This window comes from Delphinus delphis, chromosome 4 (genome assembly GCF_949987515.2).
Source record: "Delphinus delphis chromosome 4, mDelDel1.2, whole genome shotgun sequence".
NCBI classification, from domain to species: Eukaryota; Metazoa; Chordata; class Mammalia; order Artiodactyla; family Delphinidae; genus Delphinus; species Delphinus delphis.
The window spans coordinates 81,727,493-81,747,647 of record NC_082686.1 but is presented as its reverse complement, the minus strand read 5'-3'; the positions used below and the strand labels follow the sequence as shown (position 1 = coordinate 81,747,647).

The following is a 20,155-nucleotide window of genomic DNA, read 5'->3' as shown; positions in this document are numbered from 1 at the left end:
AGATAATTAACAAGCAGAATCACCCAGTTCTTGGGAGTTGGGAGTGAATTATGGCCTTGGGTAACAGGCCAAATTCCCGCCCCTCAATCCAGTGATTCCATTCTGGCAGGGCAGTGGAAGGTGAGTGGAGAAGGGAAATGCTTTTCCCCTGAAATAGCTCTAGTAACAGGTGAGATTGACCTTGGGGGTCAGAGAGGATGAGGAGTTGGGAGAACATGGGTCCCTTAGAGGAGACAGAAAATTGAGCTGCAGACCGTTGACTGAGTCCAGGTCACAGAGCAGGGCCACGTGGGCCCAGGGTGGAAGGGAGGTTGGCTCAGGGAATTTCCATGGTCAGAGGCCAGGTTACACTGCATTCCCATCCAAAGTAGTCGTGGGAACAGGTTCACTGGGCGGCTGAGGAGCAAAATTAGGGGGTAGATAGAATAAGGCAGTGGTGGGCCAGAGCCCCCCAGCACCAGCACTGGAGAGCAGTTTGCTTATCTCTTCCCAAACTGTGTGGTCAGTGATGTCAGGTCAGTAGCTTGAAACCAGCCACAGTGGGAGTATTTACATCATGGAAATCAGCAAATGCTATAAATCTTTTTTTTCTTTTTTTTTTGAGAGCTGATCAGCTTCTAAACACACCACTGGGAAAAGTCCCAGCTCCCAGAGGAGAAGCTCCCAATAGACAAGGAAAACAAGCACATTTGAGCCATCTGTCCTTTGTACCCATAAAGGAAAATGAATTTTTAAAAAGTAAAGACATACTGCTTTCTAAAACATTATAGTAATAATTTTAAAAAATTGAAAAAGAGCTTTGCTTCCCTAGGAAAGCAAGTAAATAAGATAAGGGCAACCTTGGCCTTTGGGGTGAAAGTGAGAAAAAAATAGCCAGGAAAAAGAATGTGACCTCAAGTACCAGAGTTAGAAGAGACACCGGCCAATGTGGGTGTGTGTGTGTATGTGAGAGGGACAGAGAGATTTAGGGCAGGGGGTGGTGGTGGGGACATGCCCAGGGCCACATGTCAAATTAAGTAGCACATTCAGACCTGTGGCTCTAAAAGGTTACCTCCCAAATGTCGTTGGTTTGAATCATTTACCTCTCCCCTCCCTCCCTCTGTTCACATCTACCTTCCAGATTTCCTAGATTTGGAATGGCTATCTCAATGTAAGGATCGATTCTGGGAAAGGTATGGAAGGCTTGAGTCTCTGAAAGAGAAAGCCTCCCTCAGACCTTCATCTGTAGCTATGGAAAGTTACAGAACACTAGGCAAATGAACACAGCAAGGGAATCTTTGGAGTTTCACCTGCTGTTGTTTCTGAGGGTTTTTATTCAGCTTTGGCCTGAAAGCCGATATTCACAGAGTAAGCTCCAGACAACATAATTCCCATCTCATTTTCCTATCATGAGGCTCCAGCTATGCCTGGGGATATATTAGGTATATAGTTCAAACTATCTTGGATTAAATGAAAGGAAGAAGGCTGTCTGCTCGGGGCAAAATCCCCATGGGATGTAGCTGTTTTTCTAGCCATAGGAGAAATAAAGTCACCACCAATCTTTTCTATGGCATATACAATTTACAAAGTGCTTTGCACCTATTTTATTAAATAATAAATTTAATATTGCTAAGATCAATTACTACTATGGTCTTCCCTTTGCACAAGAAGACATTTGCTCAGAGAGGTTAAGTAATTGGAAGAGCTGGCTTTGAACCCAAGGACTAGGATTGCCTGCATCATGCTCCCCCAGGGAACACCCTGGGCAGTCTGGTTACCCTGTGCCCATTCACAGGAAGCCTTACCTGTAATTCTTCCCAGCTGGCCATTGTACATCTTTCCAACAAACCCAGCTACGTGGGCTCCTAGACTTACTCCAATCATGTAAATGTCATCCAGAGAAGCTCCTTCTGCCTGCAATTTCAAGAGGTCCATCGTTATAAATTGTGAGGGGCCAAGGAGGTGACAACATCTGGAGAAATTTCCTAACTCTTGACTTTGGAGAAACATTTCTAGGCACCTTATATCCATTATCTTATTGAAATGTCACAACACCACGACAAACTAAATGCTATTCCTTTGATTATACAGATGAGGAGACTGAGCCCAGGGTTGAAGTCATCTGCCCAAGGTCAGGCAGGGAGGGCGCAGGGCAGAATTCAAACCCGTCTGTCCAACTCCACACTTATGCCTTCACCTTTATGCCGTGGTGTCTCCATTCATGTTTCTGCTAGAAGCCAAGCTGAGACATCCTTAAAACCTTCCCAACTGAGAAGGGCAACCAAACATTTAATGAACTCCTTTCTGTCGATGCTGGCTCAGTTAATGAAGTCACCATGGAGAGGGAAGGAAGGAAAGAAAGGGGCGGGGCACACTGACCATAGTCCTGGGCCAGCCATTCATGAGTCATTTTAATATTCACTTTCCTGAAGTCTGTGGCTTAAATAGGAAGTTCATGTAAAATTTATGTCACCCCTGGCCACAGTGGCCACCAGGTGTGACTCTCTGAAGTAGTCCTGGTGTCAAGTCACTTCTTTTTTTTCATAAAAAGGACAGTTCATGAGATAGATTAAATTAAATTAAATTTAAGATTTATTTCATCTTTGTAAGTCTTCTGAAAACATAAATCATACACACAAATCGTTCATCAACCATGTGTATCAGTTTTGGTTTTGGATAATCTGGTCACTAAACTTTTGGCATTTCTAAGAAAAGGAAGAGCTATAGAAGTTGAGGAAACTCTAGGCATTGAAGCCAGGAAACCCCTAGACAGAACCTCTCATACCCATTAGACACCTTTATGTGAGTTAGAAAAAGCTGCCCCTTGCTCAGGACACTTTGCTGTCACTCACTAGAAAATTATCATAATAGACATATAAATCTACAATGTCTACAATGACAATGGTGCTGTCTTAGATGGGTGCCCTGTGCAGTGCACAACCTGCACAACCATACGCATGGGCGTTGCCTCGGGCCCTTCCCTTCACCTTCCCTGGGGCTTATTCAGATTTGCAAAACATTGCAAAAATAGTCCTTCTGGTCACTGTAGTTATCTCTTGGCTTTAAATATCCAGATATTGAGCCAGTTTCAACTTGACCCTGAATCATCTAAGAGAATTCTCGCTTACCAGCATTTGGTCGATAAATTCCTTCAAGACTATTGCTACTTTTCTGGTCTTTCCAGAGGCATGGTTGTATATTACAGTTGTAGCTCCTTGATTCCAATCAACAACAACCACGTTCATGTCATCTACAGAGAGCAAACCCTCTACTAAGTCCTCCATCCAAACTGGAGGAGAGCCTGTCGGTCTGAATCCATGGACAGTGAAGATGGTTTTCTTGGTCACGTTCAAGTTCCCCAAAACTGTGGAGTTGACGGCTTGTGCACAGGTCGGGTTTCTCCTTGTGTAGAGCATCAACTTCACATTTAGTCCCGTTCCAACCACTGCACTGTGAAAGCTCAGTTTGGTAAATGAAGGACATGTTTCATCTGTGTCTGAAAATAAAAATTATATGGCATTGTGACGGTTCTTTCCTTAGTTGGGCATCAAGCAAAAGTGCTGTCCTACACCCTTTGGAGTCCTTTCTATGTGCCTCACGGCACCTAGCAAGAGGCTGGATCTAGTTGAATGAAGTTGCAAAGTCAGACCTGATTCGGAGTACATAAGTAGTAACTTCTTTTTCACTGATAAAACCATTTTTCCAAACCCTACCCTCTTTCAAGGTCTAACCCAAAAGTCACCTCAACGAAGCCTTCTCCGACTCTCCCAGCCATAATTACTGTCTGTCCTTCAACCCAGAACTCCCCAAACCCCTCTATGTGCCACATTGACCGCACAATGAAGACATTTTCAGGGATGTATTATGGGTATTTCTGTACATATGTGTCTATCCCACTAGACCAGTCTCCTTGAAATGGTGTCTTGTAATCTTGTGTATCCCTCACAGTGCCCAGCACGTGGTAGAGGACTCAATAACAGAATCTGTGGAGTCCAAGCATCTCTTTCCTTGTCTATAGCACCCACCTGGGACGGTGGTAGAGAACATGATGTGCCTTGCCCTGCACCTTTCAGAAGCATCTGAAACTGTTAACCATGGTGGCCTTTCTTGGGCTCTCTCTCTCCTTCTTTGCTCAAGCACCACCTTTAAGCATATGTCCTGCTGACCAGGCTCTAAGAATGGAAAGGCTGGGGATGTAATGGGAACAGTTTAAGATGAGCTGAAAGTAAGAGAATGTTTTATGGCAGAAAGTAAGAGAGTGCTTAAAAACATGTTTTAGGGACACAGGAACCAGCTTGAAGAGGCTTCTGCTGGCCAGATCTGGGATAACTTGAGGACAAAATAATTAAGGAGAGTAATAAATGATAGGCCTTTGAAAACCAGGAATCCATGATTCCATAACAAATAAATACATAAATAAACAAAGAAACAATACCTACATGGAGAAGAGAGGAGGACTCTACCAATATAATGCTGAACGCAAACTGATAAATGTGGAATGCATGCTGGAGTTGAAATTCATCATTTTGCAACCATCATAACAAAGATTGGTTAGGCAAGAATCATCAATGGATGCTAAACTGAGGTTGGGGTGGGGATGTAGATCTTGAGGAGAAGCATGATATTTGTACGGTTTTAAAGTGTCTCCCACAGGGACTTCCCTGGTGGTCCAGTGGGTAAGACTCCGTGCTCCCAATGCAGGGGGCCCAGGTTCAGTCCCTTGTTGGGGAACTAGATCCCATGTGCATACCACAACTAGGAAGTCCACACGCCACAACTAAAGATCCCACATGCTGCAACTAAGACCCAGCAAGACCAAAATAAATAAATATTAAAAAAAATAAAGTGTCTCCCACAGATTGCTCATTAGAGATTAGGGAAGAAACATTAACTGTAAGATTGAGAAAGTGAACAATACCTTGACAAGGTTATCAAACTTGACATCACCAATGAGGAGCAGATGGATATCATGTGCCTAGAGCTGTAATGCACTGGGAAGGACACAGCTTCACCTGTGAAGTGTTCTAGTAGGGAATGCATAGCTGGAATCTAACCATGAGGAAAAATCAAACAAACATAAAATGAGGAATATTCTATTTTTTTAAAAAAGAACCTGTATTCTTAAAAAAAATGTCAATGTCATAAATGACAAAGAAAGACTGGAAACATTCTACATTAAAGGAGACTAAGGCTTCCTTGGTGGTACAGTGGTTAAGAATCCGCCTGCCACTGCAAGGGACACGGGTTCGAGCCCCGGTCCAGGAAGATCCCACATGCCGCAGAGCAGCTAAGCCCGCGAGCCACAACTACTGAACCTGCGCTCTAGAGCCCGCACGCTGCAACCATGGAAGCCCGCACGCCTAGAGCCCGTGCTCCGCAACAAGAGAAGCCACCGCAGTGAGAAGCCCTTGCACCACAACAAAGAATAGCTTCCGCTCACCACAACTAGAGAAAGTCTGCATGCAGCAGCGAAGACCCAATGCAGCTAAAAATAAATGGAAAAAAAAAAAAGTAAACCTCTGATCGACATTGGTATCCAGACACAATAATATGATGATCGAGAGGACTATTTTTTAAATTATAATAATAATTATTATTTATTATTATTACTATTATTGTGACCCTAACCATGACCATTCTTCAGGAGAGGGAACAGACTGGGAAGACAGTTGACTTGCAACTGGCCCAAAAAAAGACAAGTGTGCCTTGGGAAACATCTGTTCTGACTTCTTCCAATAAGAATTTAGGAACCATTTGCCCTGGGCCCCTATTCTCAGTGAATCTGCACTTGCACACCCAGGAATTGCTCCTCCCTTATTCTGAGCCTCAGAGTGGCCTTCATCCTGGGGGCTGTACCTTTCCTTCACAACCTGGGTCCATTCATGGATACTTTTACTTGAAACTTCTTGCAAAGGCTCTGGTACTTAGGGGTGAGTGAACTTCCAAAATAGAATGAGCAAAAGAAGCTCAAATAAAAGGTTAGAAATTAAGGAGGCTTTGAAATGCCTCACCCTAGAAAAGCTGTGGCTAAAAATTGAGCCCCAAAGTCTTATATTCCTCCTTTTACTCTGTACTATCCAGTAGATTGTGCAGTAAAGTATGCTCACAATGTAAATACTGTCTTTTTTTCCCCAGCTTTATTGAGATATAATTGACAAATAAATTGTGTAAGTTTAAGGGGTACAATGTGATGATTTAATATATATATTAAGAAACGATTACAACAATAAGGTTAGTTAACACATTCACCTCACGTAGTTAACTTGTGTGTGTGCGTGTGTGTATATGTGTCTATGTGTGTGAGAGGAGAACATTTAAGATCTACTGCCTTAGCAAATTTCAAATATACAATACAGTATTGTTAACTATAGTCACCATGCTGTGCATTAGATGCCCAGGACTTATTCAGCTATGTAAATATTTTCTCCATCTGTTGGCCCCTTTCATTTTTCTCTTCCTGTAGATCACTTGCCCCAGGTGAACACGGACTGAAACTTATCTGGTGCTTGTAGAGCAAGTCGCAGAGTAAATAATTGACTGTTCAATTGGTCATTTTATTGGACAGGAAGAGTCACAGGGTAGGGCTGAGCTTCTAGGTCTTAGCCATCAGTAAAACTGGGTTTTGTTCCTGGTTGTGTGACTGACTCACCAGGTGGCCTGGGGAAATTATGTCATCTTTCACTTGCTACCTACCTGCCCAAGAAACTTATGCGGCGGAGATTAATTGTGAATGAAGTCATACTGGAAAAGATAGAGATCCCTTTCCAAAGAAGGGGACTGCTTAATTACTAGGGTTTGTTCATTTTGAGCCAATTGAGCGATATTATGTCAATGTGTCATAAACCGTGTGTCTGAGTACTTGGAAGGCTCAGAGATGCATCCTGAAGTTTGGGGCCAGAGCTATTTTTCAGCAGAAACTGCCAACTTTAATGACTATGGAATGGTTCAACCAATCTTTTTGGCTTGCTGAGTCCTTACTAGAAGCCTTTAAAACTGACAGTTACAGAAAAGCAAGAAGGGCAGAACAAATGGATTTTTATTTTTCATTTGATAGAACCACTGTGACTTCAAGTATTTTTAAATGTCTTAGTTATTTTTACAACAGCATTGTGCTCTGGAAAAGGCCATTGCTTTTGCTATGCGGATTCCCCTGTCTCTCTTTTCTTTGTTTTATTCCGTTTATATTTTCTTTCTCATACTGGGATGTTTATAGCCCGCTTTAATTTTTTCTGGCATTGACCTTTATAACTTTATATGAAACACTTAAATCTCTATTTCATGGGATGTCAAGGTGTAGCCTGTAGGTCAGAAATAGACTACATGCAGAACTGCTCCAGACTTAGCAATATTTATTCAGATTTATTTATCCTCCAACGTGAACTCCTGGCAAGGAGATTTGGGCACCTGGAAACTGTATTTCAGACTGTTGTAGGGCATATTTTTAACTTCTGCCATGTGTCCTGCTGCTGACCTTTGTCAGAACAGTTATCTTTCCTTATTCTGCTCTAGTCCTTGCTTTAGTAACTCGACACAGTATCTAATGACCCTCTGTTATAAATGATGAGGGCATTAGCACACTCAATACTTCTCCCCTCTACCTCCTGATTTTTATTAGTTATAAAATTACTTTTAGTTCATCTGGTGATTCCTTTTTTAGTTTAAAAATAAAATTTAAGCCTCTATTTCCTAGCGTATCAATCACAGAGAGCTTCTATTCTATTTACTGTATCTATTCTAGCTCCTCATTCCCTACCAAGAAAGATAAGAAAGTCACTGCACTTGTATTGCCCCCTGTATTGTATAACCTCCTTGACCTCTTCTCCAGAACACACACATACACACACACTCACACAAACACTGTCAAAATACAGTCAATCCTCTTTATTCGTGAATTTCATACTTGTGAATTCACCTACGTGTTGAAATTTATTTGTAACACCCCAAAACCAGAATTTGTCACCCCTGCTCGGCATCCCGGTAGTTTGGGTGTGCCTCATCCAAGGGACACCCACTCCACTCCCCAGGAAGGAGGGCTGCCCCCTCTCTCCTTTTCCCTTAAGTGGTTTCTCTCCCTCCTCTTCCTCTCTGGTGGCAGGTACACCCTGCCACTTGGGGAGAGGTCAGCAGGGGACCTCTGGTTTGCATTAGGAGGAGAAAACGATTTGACCTCCACTTTTCTCAAATCCAGCTATGCCAACAATAAAGCTGATACTTTTAGCCCTGGGTCAAGTTCTCAATTGGTTGAAACCCAGACGGAAGAGGAGTGTGATTGCCACTCAGACCTCAGCAGCAGACTGAGAGTCCTTGAGGGCCAAACCTTTCTTAGTTTTAATAAATAAAAAAATTACATAATATTTAATACATTAAAAGAAGAATGCAGAATATCTGTGATAAAGCACAGCAATAAACACTCTACCTAAGAACTAAAATAAAACCCAAATGTATTTGTAACCCCCAAAATCAATACTTGAGGGGCTTTTCCAGTTATTCACGGCTAGGTGCTGAGTGGCAAAAAATCTGAGTTGCCCCACACATCACTCTCAGCTGAGGTCAAACACGGCGACACTCTGCCTTCTTGTTTCAGCTCTCATAGCAAATGTCCTTTACCTGGCCTCTTACTGCCATGTTTTTTGCTTCTTGTGCCTTTTCTTGGTGATTTCACTGTTTAAAATCCCCCAGACATAGTCCTAAAGTGCTGGCTGGCATTTCTAAACTCATGAAGGCTGTGATGCACCTTACAGAGAAAATGTGAGTGTGAGATAAGCTTTGTTCAGGTGTGAGTTATAGTGCTGGCCATGAGTTAGTTCAATGTTAGCAAATCAACACTATATATTGGGACTTTCCTGGTAGTCCAGTGGGTAAGACTCCACACTCCCAATGCAGGGGGCCCTGGTTTGATCCCTGGTCGGGGAACGAGATCCCGCATGCATGCCGCAACTAAGAGTTCGCATGCCACAACTAAGGGCCCACATGCTGCAGCGAAGATCCTGTGAGCCGCAACTAAGACGCGGAACAGCCAAAATAAATGAATTAAGTAGATAAATAAATAAATAAATATTTAAAAAACAATATATATTAAATAAGGTGTCTTTCAACAGAAACACACATAAAATAAGATTATGTATTGATCAGTCAACTAAAATGTCATAAGCAGAGGCTCACAGGAACCTAACCCTATATTCCCTCTAAGAGCAGTGGTTCAGTAACTGCTACTTCAGTGCTTGTAGTGCCTTTACAGAACATGAACTACTGTGAATAAAGATGAAGTGTATATAAAAATTATCTTCTGGGACCATATTTCCCTGGCTATGTAGTTTTAGTTCTATAATATACGAGACTATTGCTCACAGTGAGTCCTTTTCCTAGCCTTCTCCATTCACCCCTGGGTGACTGGCTCTTGCTGTCTTTTCAAGACGGGCTAGTGGGTGGTCCTTCACCCATCCCCAACTCTGCTCATGGGATGAGAAACTTGAGTGGGGGACAGAACCAGCCTCAGGAATGAGCTGCTCTTTGCTTAACCCTCAGAGGCTCTGGGGCTGGTAGAAACTCTTGGTTTCTTCAATAGGACAATTTTATCATTTTGCTTTGTTCGATTGTTTGGAGACATTCCTGGATGCAGTTTGGTTAACGTTGACTCTTTTTTTTCAATTAAAAAAAAAGTGGCTAGTGGGTAATATAGTTCCTAAGTTTATTCATATCTGTAAATGAATTCCTTGGCCTAAATGATGCCCTGGCTTTAAATAATATGCTTTCTACTTCCTTCTTGTGTTGAATTCCACTCCAGAGAACTTTTCCCCTTAAATGTTACTTGTCTTTTTCCTACCACAAACTTGAAGCATTCTTTCCTTTTCTGAAATAACTTCCCCCACTAGCACAGAAGCTCCAAGATGACTGATCTATTTGTCCGTTTATCCATTCTTATGTTCCCAGTGCCAAGAACAGCACCTGGCTTGGAGTTGACTTCAATAAATGTTTCCTGAATAAATGAATATCAACCTGTTAACACATTATTCAGCCATTCAGAATGAGCCATATAAATGCTATAAGGAGTGTATGATGTAATGTTTATAAAATAAATGAAGTATGAAATGGCACATGCATTATGATTGAAACTACGTAAAAATATATCTGCAGGTAACAGGCCTGGAAAATCATATGCAAACAACAATGGGTCATACATTCCACTTCCAATGTTCTTTGTTTAAAATTGCCTCAGGTTATTAACGCTTTTCCTCTCAGAATTAATAACATTTTAAAAAGAAAACATTACACATCTTATTTTGGACCATGTTACAAATTAGTTTAAGCTCCTCTGAGGGCAGGCACTATATTGTTTTTAGGTTAGTATTGCGTCCCCAGCACCAAGCTCAGGAACTTGTCTTGTCTTTGGGCCTGAAATTCTCAGGCAATTTGGAGAACATGCAAGGACTAGATATATGTGAATAGCAAATTTGTTAAATTGATTCACCCTCATAAATATAGTTCTTTACATTTTACTTTATGTTGGTATTACTAAAATGATTAACTACTATGTATGCCTTCAGAAAGCAAACCTCTTGTTGGTTATTTTGCCATTTTGTTACAAAGTCAAGTTTGCTTAGAGGTAGTATTAACAGCCCAATCAAGAACTGCAGAACGTGTTAAACTGGTTTCTAAACCTTAACCTCTTCTACTAAAGTTTATTTGAAACAGGAGAAACTCTGCCTTTCTTCTTCAGACTACTTTGAAATTCAATCCCTCTGAAATGCTGTTTCCTGTTGACAACTGGAAAATTACAATTGGATGGGTGATGTCTGCCATCCAGTGATGAATTCAGACCCCTATGTAGGGCAGGCCTGATTATCATTTACTGTCTTCCCTCTGTTAAATTAAAAGAAACATATTCAAGTAGGATGTCAGGGAAATCTGGCTATAGCATCTTCAGATATAACGTATTTGTGCCTGAGATATTTTCTTATAATCCAGTGCATGACTGCCCACAGGCCAAATCCAGCCATGCTCATTAGCGTACTGCCTATAGCTGTTTTCCTGCTTTAAGGCAAAGATGAGTAGTTTAACAGTGACCACTGGCCCACAAAGCTGAAAATATTTACTATATGGCTCTCTACAGAAGAAGTTTGCCAACCCTGGTCTAATGTCTTAAACAAAAACACAACACAATTTTGGAAAGAGCTTGGGTTTTGGAGACAAACCTAGGTTTGTGGTTCAATTCCATTGCCTACTAGCTATATGACCTCTGGTAATTAATTACCCAACCTCTCTAGGTCTCAGTTTTGCATGTATAAAATGATCATAATAGTGCCAATCTGTCAGGCGGTGCTTTGCAGAGCCATATTGAGCCCAAGGCAAAAGAAAAACCACAGCATAAAAATATACATATTTATATAAATATATATTTATCAAAATATCCTCCCATATTTTGAAACAAGTGAAAAATAGACCTTCATTATTTAATCTGTTCATACACCATCGTCAACCCTTATAAACTGCCTAGCAACGAAGTGAGTTGTCATGGACTCAGGAATTCCAGCCAAGTAGAGATGATTTTTCCTGTTGTACAATAACACAGACTTGTAAAACAATCAATAGTATATCTTATTAAAATTTTTGACATTTTGTTCATCATATATTTGCAATGATTTTTGATCTTTTAAAAATATTGCATTAAAATATCATCTATGCATTAAAATATGCATTATTAATGATATGCAGATTATGTTTGCATTAAACATTAAATGGTAGTAAAATGTTATTTATATATATAAAAATATCACTTAAATGTTGCATTAAAATATTACAAAAATAAAATATTTTTATTGCATTAAAAAGTCATAAATATGACTGATCTTGATGACTATTTTGGTGTCCCTTCCACCCTTAAATTTTGCACCTCGTGAGTGCCTCACTCGCCTCACTGTAATCCCAGCCCTGCCATCAGGACTGACGTGAGAATGAGAGAAAATGCCTATGAAGTATCTAAAGCATTACATGATACATAATAGATGCCAAAAAACTAGTAATTGATGATGATGTTGATGATAAGTTTGGTTAATAGTATTGATCTTTTAGGGTTGTTATGAAGACTAAATAAAATAAGTAAATCACAGTGTGGGATATGATATAAAATAAGTGCTCAATAATCCTTCCTTCCATCATTTTTTTTTTTTTTTTGGCTGTGCTGGGTCTTGGTTGCTGCGCGCGGGCTTTCTCTATTTGCAGAGAGCAGTGGGTTACTCTTTGCTGCGGTGCACGGACTTCTCATTGTGGTGGCTTCTCTTGTTGAGAAGCATGGGCTCTAGGCGCATGGGCTTCAGTAGTTGTGGCTCATGGGCTCTAGAGCGCAGGCTCAATAGTTGTGGCACACGGGCTTAATTGCTCTGCGGCATGTGAGATCTTCCCGGACCAGGGCCCGAACCCATGTTCCCTGCATTGGCAGGCGGATTCTTAACCGCTGTGCCACCAGGGAAGTCCCCCTTCCATCATTTTAGTTTCCTTAATCCAACCAAGGATTTGGAAAAGGGAAGCTTTATTAGCCAGTATACAGGTGACAGTGCTTCTCCCTGGCCAAAGAACTGTGTTTGTTTCTGGCTGTGTCATTAACAAGGTAAACAAACAACCTATTTGGGTCATCAGTTTTCTCATATTAAAATGAGGTGTTGATTCCTCATTCCTTAGCCATTTAGCTAACTCTAGCATTCCTTTTAGAAATGAAATTCTAAGATCTGCAAACTAACTTATTTGAAAGGATGCCTCTTGCATCTACTTAAGAAAACAAATTTCCAGGACTTTATTATGAACAAAAGGTAACCCTAATCTAAAAAAATTAATATATCAAGAAATTTCCTTTTTCTTAAATTTTAATTAAAAGACCTGAAAATAACCATACTTTACTCTTGTCATTAGAATGTTGGTTAGATAGGTGTTTTCTCACCTTTATATCAAGCAGGGTGTTTTTGCTGTTAAATACCTGTTAGTTAACAAACATAGTTCCACATGCTACAATAAGGATGAGTCTTGAAAACAATACAATAAATGAAAGATGCCAGTCACAAAAGACCACATATTATATGACTCTATTCATATGAAATGTCCAGAATAGGGAAATCTATAGAGACAGAAAGTAGATTAGTGGTTGCTTAGGGCTGTGGGATGGGAGGAGATGGAGAGATGGGGTGCCATAGTTAAAGGGTACTGGGTTCCTTTTTGGAGTCATGAAAGTGTTCTAAAATTGACTGGTGACAGTTGCACATATATGTGAGTATATAAAAAAACACTTTAAGTGGGTGAATTGTATGGTATGTGTTTTATATCTCGATAAAACTGTTTCTTAAAAATGGCTCCTGTAATTTCATGCTTTCATGGAAAGAGTGAAAAAAAAAAAGACGAAAAGTCTTTTGGAAGTGACTGGGCAGAAGTTTCCCTTTTTCTGTCGCAATCAAATCAGGCTCCCAGTTTTCCAATTTGTTTTCTTTCCCCTTGGAAACTGAGGTTGATAGACCTTCATTTTCTACCACTGCAGGCTAAATAAGGCACCCCTGCCCCTCCGCCACCCACTCTGGTCAGTCCGTTGGCTGTGAGGGAGGGATTGTAGCTGTTCCTGTGCAAAACAAATCACTCTTATTCTCAGACTTAGGGATTAATACAGCTGTTATTCTGTTTTACCTTTACCACATAAAATTGGATTGGTTAGACAAAATGCCCTCTTGGTTGGAAAGATTATCCCTAGCTTTTATCCACCAGCTATGTTTCTTTAGGTTACAGCCAAGAAAACAGGGAGACATTTGTTTCCCTAGATTGACTTATTTTATATGAGTCCCAGTTGGATAGAAAAGTGTGATGCCCTCAGACTGGTCACTGACAACCTCGCTTCCTTTCTGATGAAACTTCCAAGGGATCCTTTGACTCTGTATTCGCAAGACACACTGCCCTGCAGCTAAATGAAGCTGCCCATGCTATCTCAGAGTCATGCTCAGTTCTGGCTTTTTAGCTTCTACCTGCCTTTGGAGGAACTGATTTCAGCTCCCACAACTCTGATTGGGGGAAAACTCCTGCAGAAAGAGGAAACTCCTCATTCATATCCAAAGAGGTGTCTGTGAAGAGAGAAGATGGAATTGTAGATAGAAATAAGCCACCAATGAAGCAATTGTGAGTGGGCGAAAAGAGAGATGGTTTTGAGATTCTATGAGAGTCAATGAGCAAAACCTCTCAATATGGCCGAGTCAGTTTATTAAACATGAAAGTATCAGTTTCTCTCAGACCCATGGTTGGTGAAGTTTAGTCTACTAATCTCCAACCCCCAGTGACAGCGGTGAAATTCCACCTAATTTCACCTTGCTGCCTCATATCCAGTCAGGAAGTACAACAAGCAGGGCCCTGACTCACACTTCTTTCATGTCAAGTTTTGGGCTCTGAGGTGGGCTCAAGCTCTCATTCTCCCCACCTCCAAACATGACGCAAATGTGTATGAATAACTTCTTTAGAGCAGAGGTCCACAGACAGGTATATTGACTCCATGCAGCCTGAAAATATTTACTGAGATTCAGACCTAGATTAAGGGATACACTGTTGAGTATTTTGCCTGCCGGTGGTGGATGCCGGTCAGTGCCCAGGACACACAGCTCACCACACGTTAACTGATGGAGTTAGGAGCTTTCCAGAAACCCACGTCTGAGCACACTCTTAGGCTTGCCTGAAAACACTGTTCTGCAGGAACTTCCCAAAGTCTCAGAAATAAACAGCTCTTTAGCCCAGAAACTTTGACTTGGAGAGATTAGAAAATGAGCTGGACTCCTAGTTTGAAGAGAGAAGGAGAAGGGGGAGGTGACATGTCCCTACAATGAAATTCTATTGATTTTTTTTTTCATCTGAAAAGTTTATTTTTTTTTATGCAGAGAACCACACTGAATTTGGCACTAAAAATCCATCCTGAGCCAGATTGTGACGGGTTCACAGTTGGTCAGAGCCAAAACTGCTGGAATATCTTTGTTTCTCTTTTACCCAAGGCAGAGACAGGCAAGAAGCGTACAGGCCAAATGCCCTCTTGGTTGGAAGGACATCTTTGCTTTTAACCACCAGCTTGGATTTCTTTAGGATATACCCCAGAAAACAAATGAGATGCCTGATTTCCTCACTCTCATCTCCTAATCATGTGCATAAATACGCACATTCACACTCCACCCCCTCACTCACCTTTGTCTCCTCTGTGTTGGAGAAGGATGAGTCACACACACACACAGAGTCATAAATCAATCTGAAGAGAGCTTCCAATATCCGAGGAAACAATGCTCTCTCTAATTTTGGCACTGAGCTACTTTCTCTAGGAAAATATCTACCTAGTTTTACACAAGTTGCCACAGGACAAAATATCGATGGCAGAGTAACTTTTAAAAATTCTTATGACAGGGACTACTCTGGTGACGCAGTGGTTAAGAATTCGCCTGCCAATGCAGGGGACACCGGTTCAAGCCTCAGAGCAACTAAGCCCGTGCACCACAACTATTGAGCCTGCGCTCTAGAGCCCACAAGCCACAGCTACTGAGCCCGTGCACGCCTAGAGCCCATGCTCCTCAACAAGAGAAGCCACCGCAATGAGAAGCCCACACACTGCAACAAAGAATAGCCCCCGCTTGCTGCAACTAGAGAAAGCCCGCACGCAACAAGGAAGACCCAACGCAGCCCTAAATAAATAAATTTTAAATAAATAAGTAAAATACTTATGACAAGCAGCCTTAATTTAGAAGAATACTTATCAGCCTGTGTTCCTTGAACCACCTACAAACTGAAAAACCTTGTGAGTTTGTTTGAAATGCAGATTCCAGGACCTCACCCCAGACCCAGAGTTTGGATCTCTGGAGATAGAGTCTCTGCATTTTTTACCAAATTCCCCAAATGATTCCAGTGCACACTAGAGTTTGCTAGCCATTGCTTTGTACGCTAGTAAGAGTACGGCAAACATTCCTATCATGATTTCACAAAGGTTAGAACAACAAAATAAAAATCTCTGAAAGTAAGTGACCTATATTCTTGGGATTTCAGAGTCACATCTTAATCACTTGCGAATTTTTGGACTGCAAGCCAAGGAAGGGAAAAACAAAAAGTCAATGTATTTGTGATCAATACTTTCTGCATATTATTCAACACCCTCCCCCAAGAAAGTTCTCAGTTCACGGTTTTGCAGATACTGAGAAGTACGGATTTAGCTTACAGCTATAATTATGTTTTTTATATTTTTTCTTTCTAGCTATGGAAGTTTATTGTGATGTATATCTATCTGCTTAGATTCTATCATGCAGCAGTGGGTCTTATGGAATGACTTAAAACAAGACTTTACTGATGAGATAACATTAAGTAAAAAGGCAGGTCAATGGTTACCAGGGGAAAGGTTGGGGAGGGATAAATTGGGAATTTGAGATTAACTGATACACACTACTATATATAAAATAGATAAACAAAGACCTATTGTATAGCACAGGGAACTATATTCAGTATCTTGTAATAACCTACAATAGAAAAGAATCTGAAAAAGAATATATATATATACATATATATATGTATATATATATATATGAACTGAATCACTTTGCTGTACACCTGAATCATTGTAAATCAACTATACTTCAAATTTTAAAATTAATTTAAAAATACATTTTTTTAAAAAGGTGGGTCACAAAAAATTAATTTCTAGCTTTTTAAACTGAGATATGTAATGGGAGACTGGAAGAAAGTACTCACAAATTACCATCAGGTTTTAGTGTTAAGGTTAGTTCCCACTCCCCTTAAGCTATCTCTAAATTTATTTTATTTTTTAAAATTTTAGGGACTTCCCTGGCAGTCCAGTAGTTAAGACTCCGTGCTTCCACTGCAGGGGACAAGGGTTCTATCCCTGGTCCCCTCAGGGGCCGGGGATCTCCCATGCCTCGTGAACAAAAAAAAATTTTTTTTTAAGTGATAATACACACAAACTTTAAAACGTTGAATTCTCAATTTAAAATATCATCACTAGTTTAATTTTAACTTACTATTAAATCAACTTCAAAAGCACAAATTAAGAAAAAGTTATTTATAAGCCTGAAATCCTAATACAACTATATTAATTTTCCATTTCCCTTCTAAACTTTATTTACAGGCATACACACACGATTTTTGCATAGTTGTAATCTTAGTTTATCTACAAAATTGAGTTCTGCTTTTTTGACTTTGCATTATGTTATAAACATGTTTGCACATTTCTGCATAGCTTCAGTATTATTTTAATGGCTACATATTTTTAAAAGTTGTTACACTGTACTTTATCCATTCCTGTATGTAGGAACATTTCTGCTGTATCTAGTTTTAACTTATTATAAATAACAGAGTTAGAATCATTCTTTGTATATAGGTTCTTTGTTTTTCTTTTACAAGATATTTCTTTAGAACAAATTCCCAGCAATGGTTTTACTAGTTTCAAAGGGCATGAACATTTTTATGGGTCCTAATATATAACATACGTCCCTTCAGAAAAATTGTACCAGTCTTCATTACAATAAACTATGTGAAAAAGTACTGGATTCCTAAAAAGCTGAGAAGTGTTGAGCTTTTCTTTAAAAAAAAAAAAAAAGCATTTCACTTTATTTTTATTACCTTGCTGTGTACATTACTGTTTTAATTTTTATTTCTCCATTATGATTAACAATTTTAAGTAATCAATATGCCAGGCACCATTCCAAGAGGTTTACACATATAAAATCATGTTTTTTTAAATAAAAATAATTTAAGTAAACACGATGCATGAAAGCTGTAAAAACCTGTCCTCTCTGTATTAGATATTATAGTAAAATAAAATTTAAAATTCTCAGAAAATAAATGATCTTATTTCATAGAAGTGGAAAGGCACAGAAAAATGAACTATGAAAGAAAAAATACTAGATTTTTCGGCATATTTAAGTTTTGTACATCAGAAGAACAAGCTAATTCAAAGGAATAATCGTTTCTTTTACTACTGAGGAAAAATAAAGTTTTTTCAGAATTCAAAACTTCACTTAATCCATATCTTCTTTCCTGAAAAATCACTGTGTGAAACTTAAAAAGTCCAGTGAAGGAACTGGGATGGTAAAATGACAGTTATACTAAATATTTTTTAAATAATTAAGAAAACCATTCAATATATGACCAACCTGATCTCACCAAGCACATCAAACTGATGAGGAAGTATAATCTCAGCATATGGAAACTGGAGACAGTGTGTGTCGCATTCACAAGAAGAATGATTTCCTTCCCAGTCTTAGACTTTCCCCTCAGAGAGAGCTCAGATAACTAACCCAGAGGTGTGGTGACAACAGGAAGCTCCCAAGAGACTGCAGGCAGGTCCCAACCCTTTCAGGATATGTGACTCCTCCCCTTTTCAATAAAAGGTCAGGTACATTTCTGCTTACACAATTTTATGCACATCTTGATATTATGTATGTGCAGAATGATGAGTTCAAAATAGTTTCATTCTTTGTGGGCGTTTGGCTTGGTGTGTTGAAATCAAGTGTGATTTGAGACATTTTCCCCTCTTGTTTTTGTGAATGAAACAAATCCAGTTAGTCTTCTGTTGACCTGTGTATACAAAACTACTTTTTGTGTTTATTTACACACTTATTTCTCAGAGGGCAGTCTTCAGATTTTATTAAGAACATTTTAAGTCTAATCAAGTACCTATATTTGTAAAAATATGCTTTAGATTAAAGGCAACTTTTTTTTTTTTTTTTTTTTTTGCGGTACGCGGGCGTCTCACTGCTGTGGCCTCTCGCGCTGCGGAGCACAGGCTCCGGACGTGCAGACCCAGCGGCCACGGCTCACGGGCCCAGCCGCTCCACGGCATGTGGGATTCTCCTGGACCGGGGCACGAACCCGCATTCCCTGCATCGGCAGGCAGACTCTTAACCACTGTGCCACCAGGGAAGCCCTAAAGGCAACTTTTTTTTTTTTTTTTTTTTTAAAAGGCAACTTTTAAAATGGTATTATATATCTTTATTTTTATTTTTTCCCATCTCTCTCTTAGTTCTTCTTCCTCCTCCCCCTCCCCTTTCTCCCTCTCCCCTTTCTCCCCTCCCCACCCCCTCCCCTCCCCTCTCCCTCCCCTCCCCCTCCCCTCCCCTCCCCTGCCCCTCCCCCTCCCCTCCCTTCTTCCTCCTCCCCTTCTTCTTCTCCTTCTTCTCCTTCTTCTTCAAGGAAAAATAGATGAAAAAGCTTTAAATAGAGAACTAGGCCTGAATCCATCCACCTCAAATTTGGAAATAACTGAATTTGTGCTCCATAGCTACAAGGTAATTTAATTCTCTCTCTGGTAGAAGTACTTGCAACACTTACTCAGGCTTGTGATGGTGGTCCGAAGAACTGAAAAATAGATGAATAAACACAGAAACAACTTAAGAATACATTTTCATAGGCAAAACATAGGCAAAAAGCATAGGCAAAGCATAGGCAAAATTCACTAGTCATTTAACGTTGTTTATGAAGTGACAGCATCTCTCATATAAGTTTATCAGTTTTCTCATATAAGTTTGAGAAATTATATGAGAAATTATACTCATATAATTCTCTGCGCCTGCACCCCATTCCTTGTAGGAAGTGGATTCTAGCAATGCTCTCCAAGTAATCAGTACATCAGTATCACTGGGGGAACTTTTAAAAGTATCGTATATGGATTTCTGTGTCACACCTCAGACCTAATGAATGCCAAGACTCCCTACCAGTGGTCCACTGACCTGTGTTCAAATCCCATGTCTTCTACTCACTAGTTGAGTGGCCTTAACCAAAACATCTAAGTTCTCTAACTCTTCGTTTTCTCCACTGTAGAATGAAGATGATAAAACTACACATCTCACCAGGTTGTTATATGGATTAAATGAGATATTGTAAGTCAAGTTCTTGGCACTGTGCCTACTACCAAGGGTAAGTGCACTCACCACTTGGTAACTATTGTTATTACCTAACTGGTCACACAGTCACCTTTCCCTCCCCTCAGAAGGCCACACAGTTCTAAGAAGGATTAGGTGGACAAGCTTTGTGGGAATGTAGGAATGAAGAGGACCTTTTAGCAGTGATGTTTCAGGTGAATAATTTTAGCCACCACTTGTCTGTTTTGGTATTTTGTCTCCTGCTTGGAGAAATAAATTAAGGATACATAAATAAGAAAACCAAATAGGTGGCCTGT

At 40.1% G+C, this 20,155-nt stretch overlaps 1 protein-coding gene across 1 annotated transcript in view; it reads right to left on the bottom strand.

Annotated features, from left to right (window-relative positions):
* Positions 1–18,243, bottom strand: part of LIPH (lipase H) — a 46,260-nt gene extending 28,017 nt beyond the window's left edge. Inside the window, exons 1-3 of the mRNA XM_060009973.1 lie at positions 18,132–18,243; positions 3,108–3,475; positions 1,785–1,893 (exon numbers count right to left, since the gene is read on the bottom strand). Of these exons, the coding sequence (XP_059865956.1) occupies positions 1,785–1,893; positions 3,108–3,475; positions 18,132–18,180 (526 nt within the window). The 5' untranslated portion in view covers positions 18,181–18,243. The remainder of the gene's footprint in view (positions 1–1,784; positions 1,894–3,107; positions 3,476–18,131) is intronic.
* Between the last annotated feature and the right edge of the window lie 1,912 nt (positions 18,244–20,155).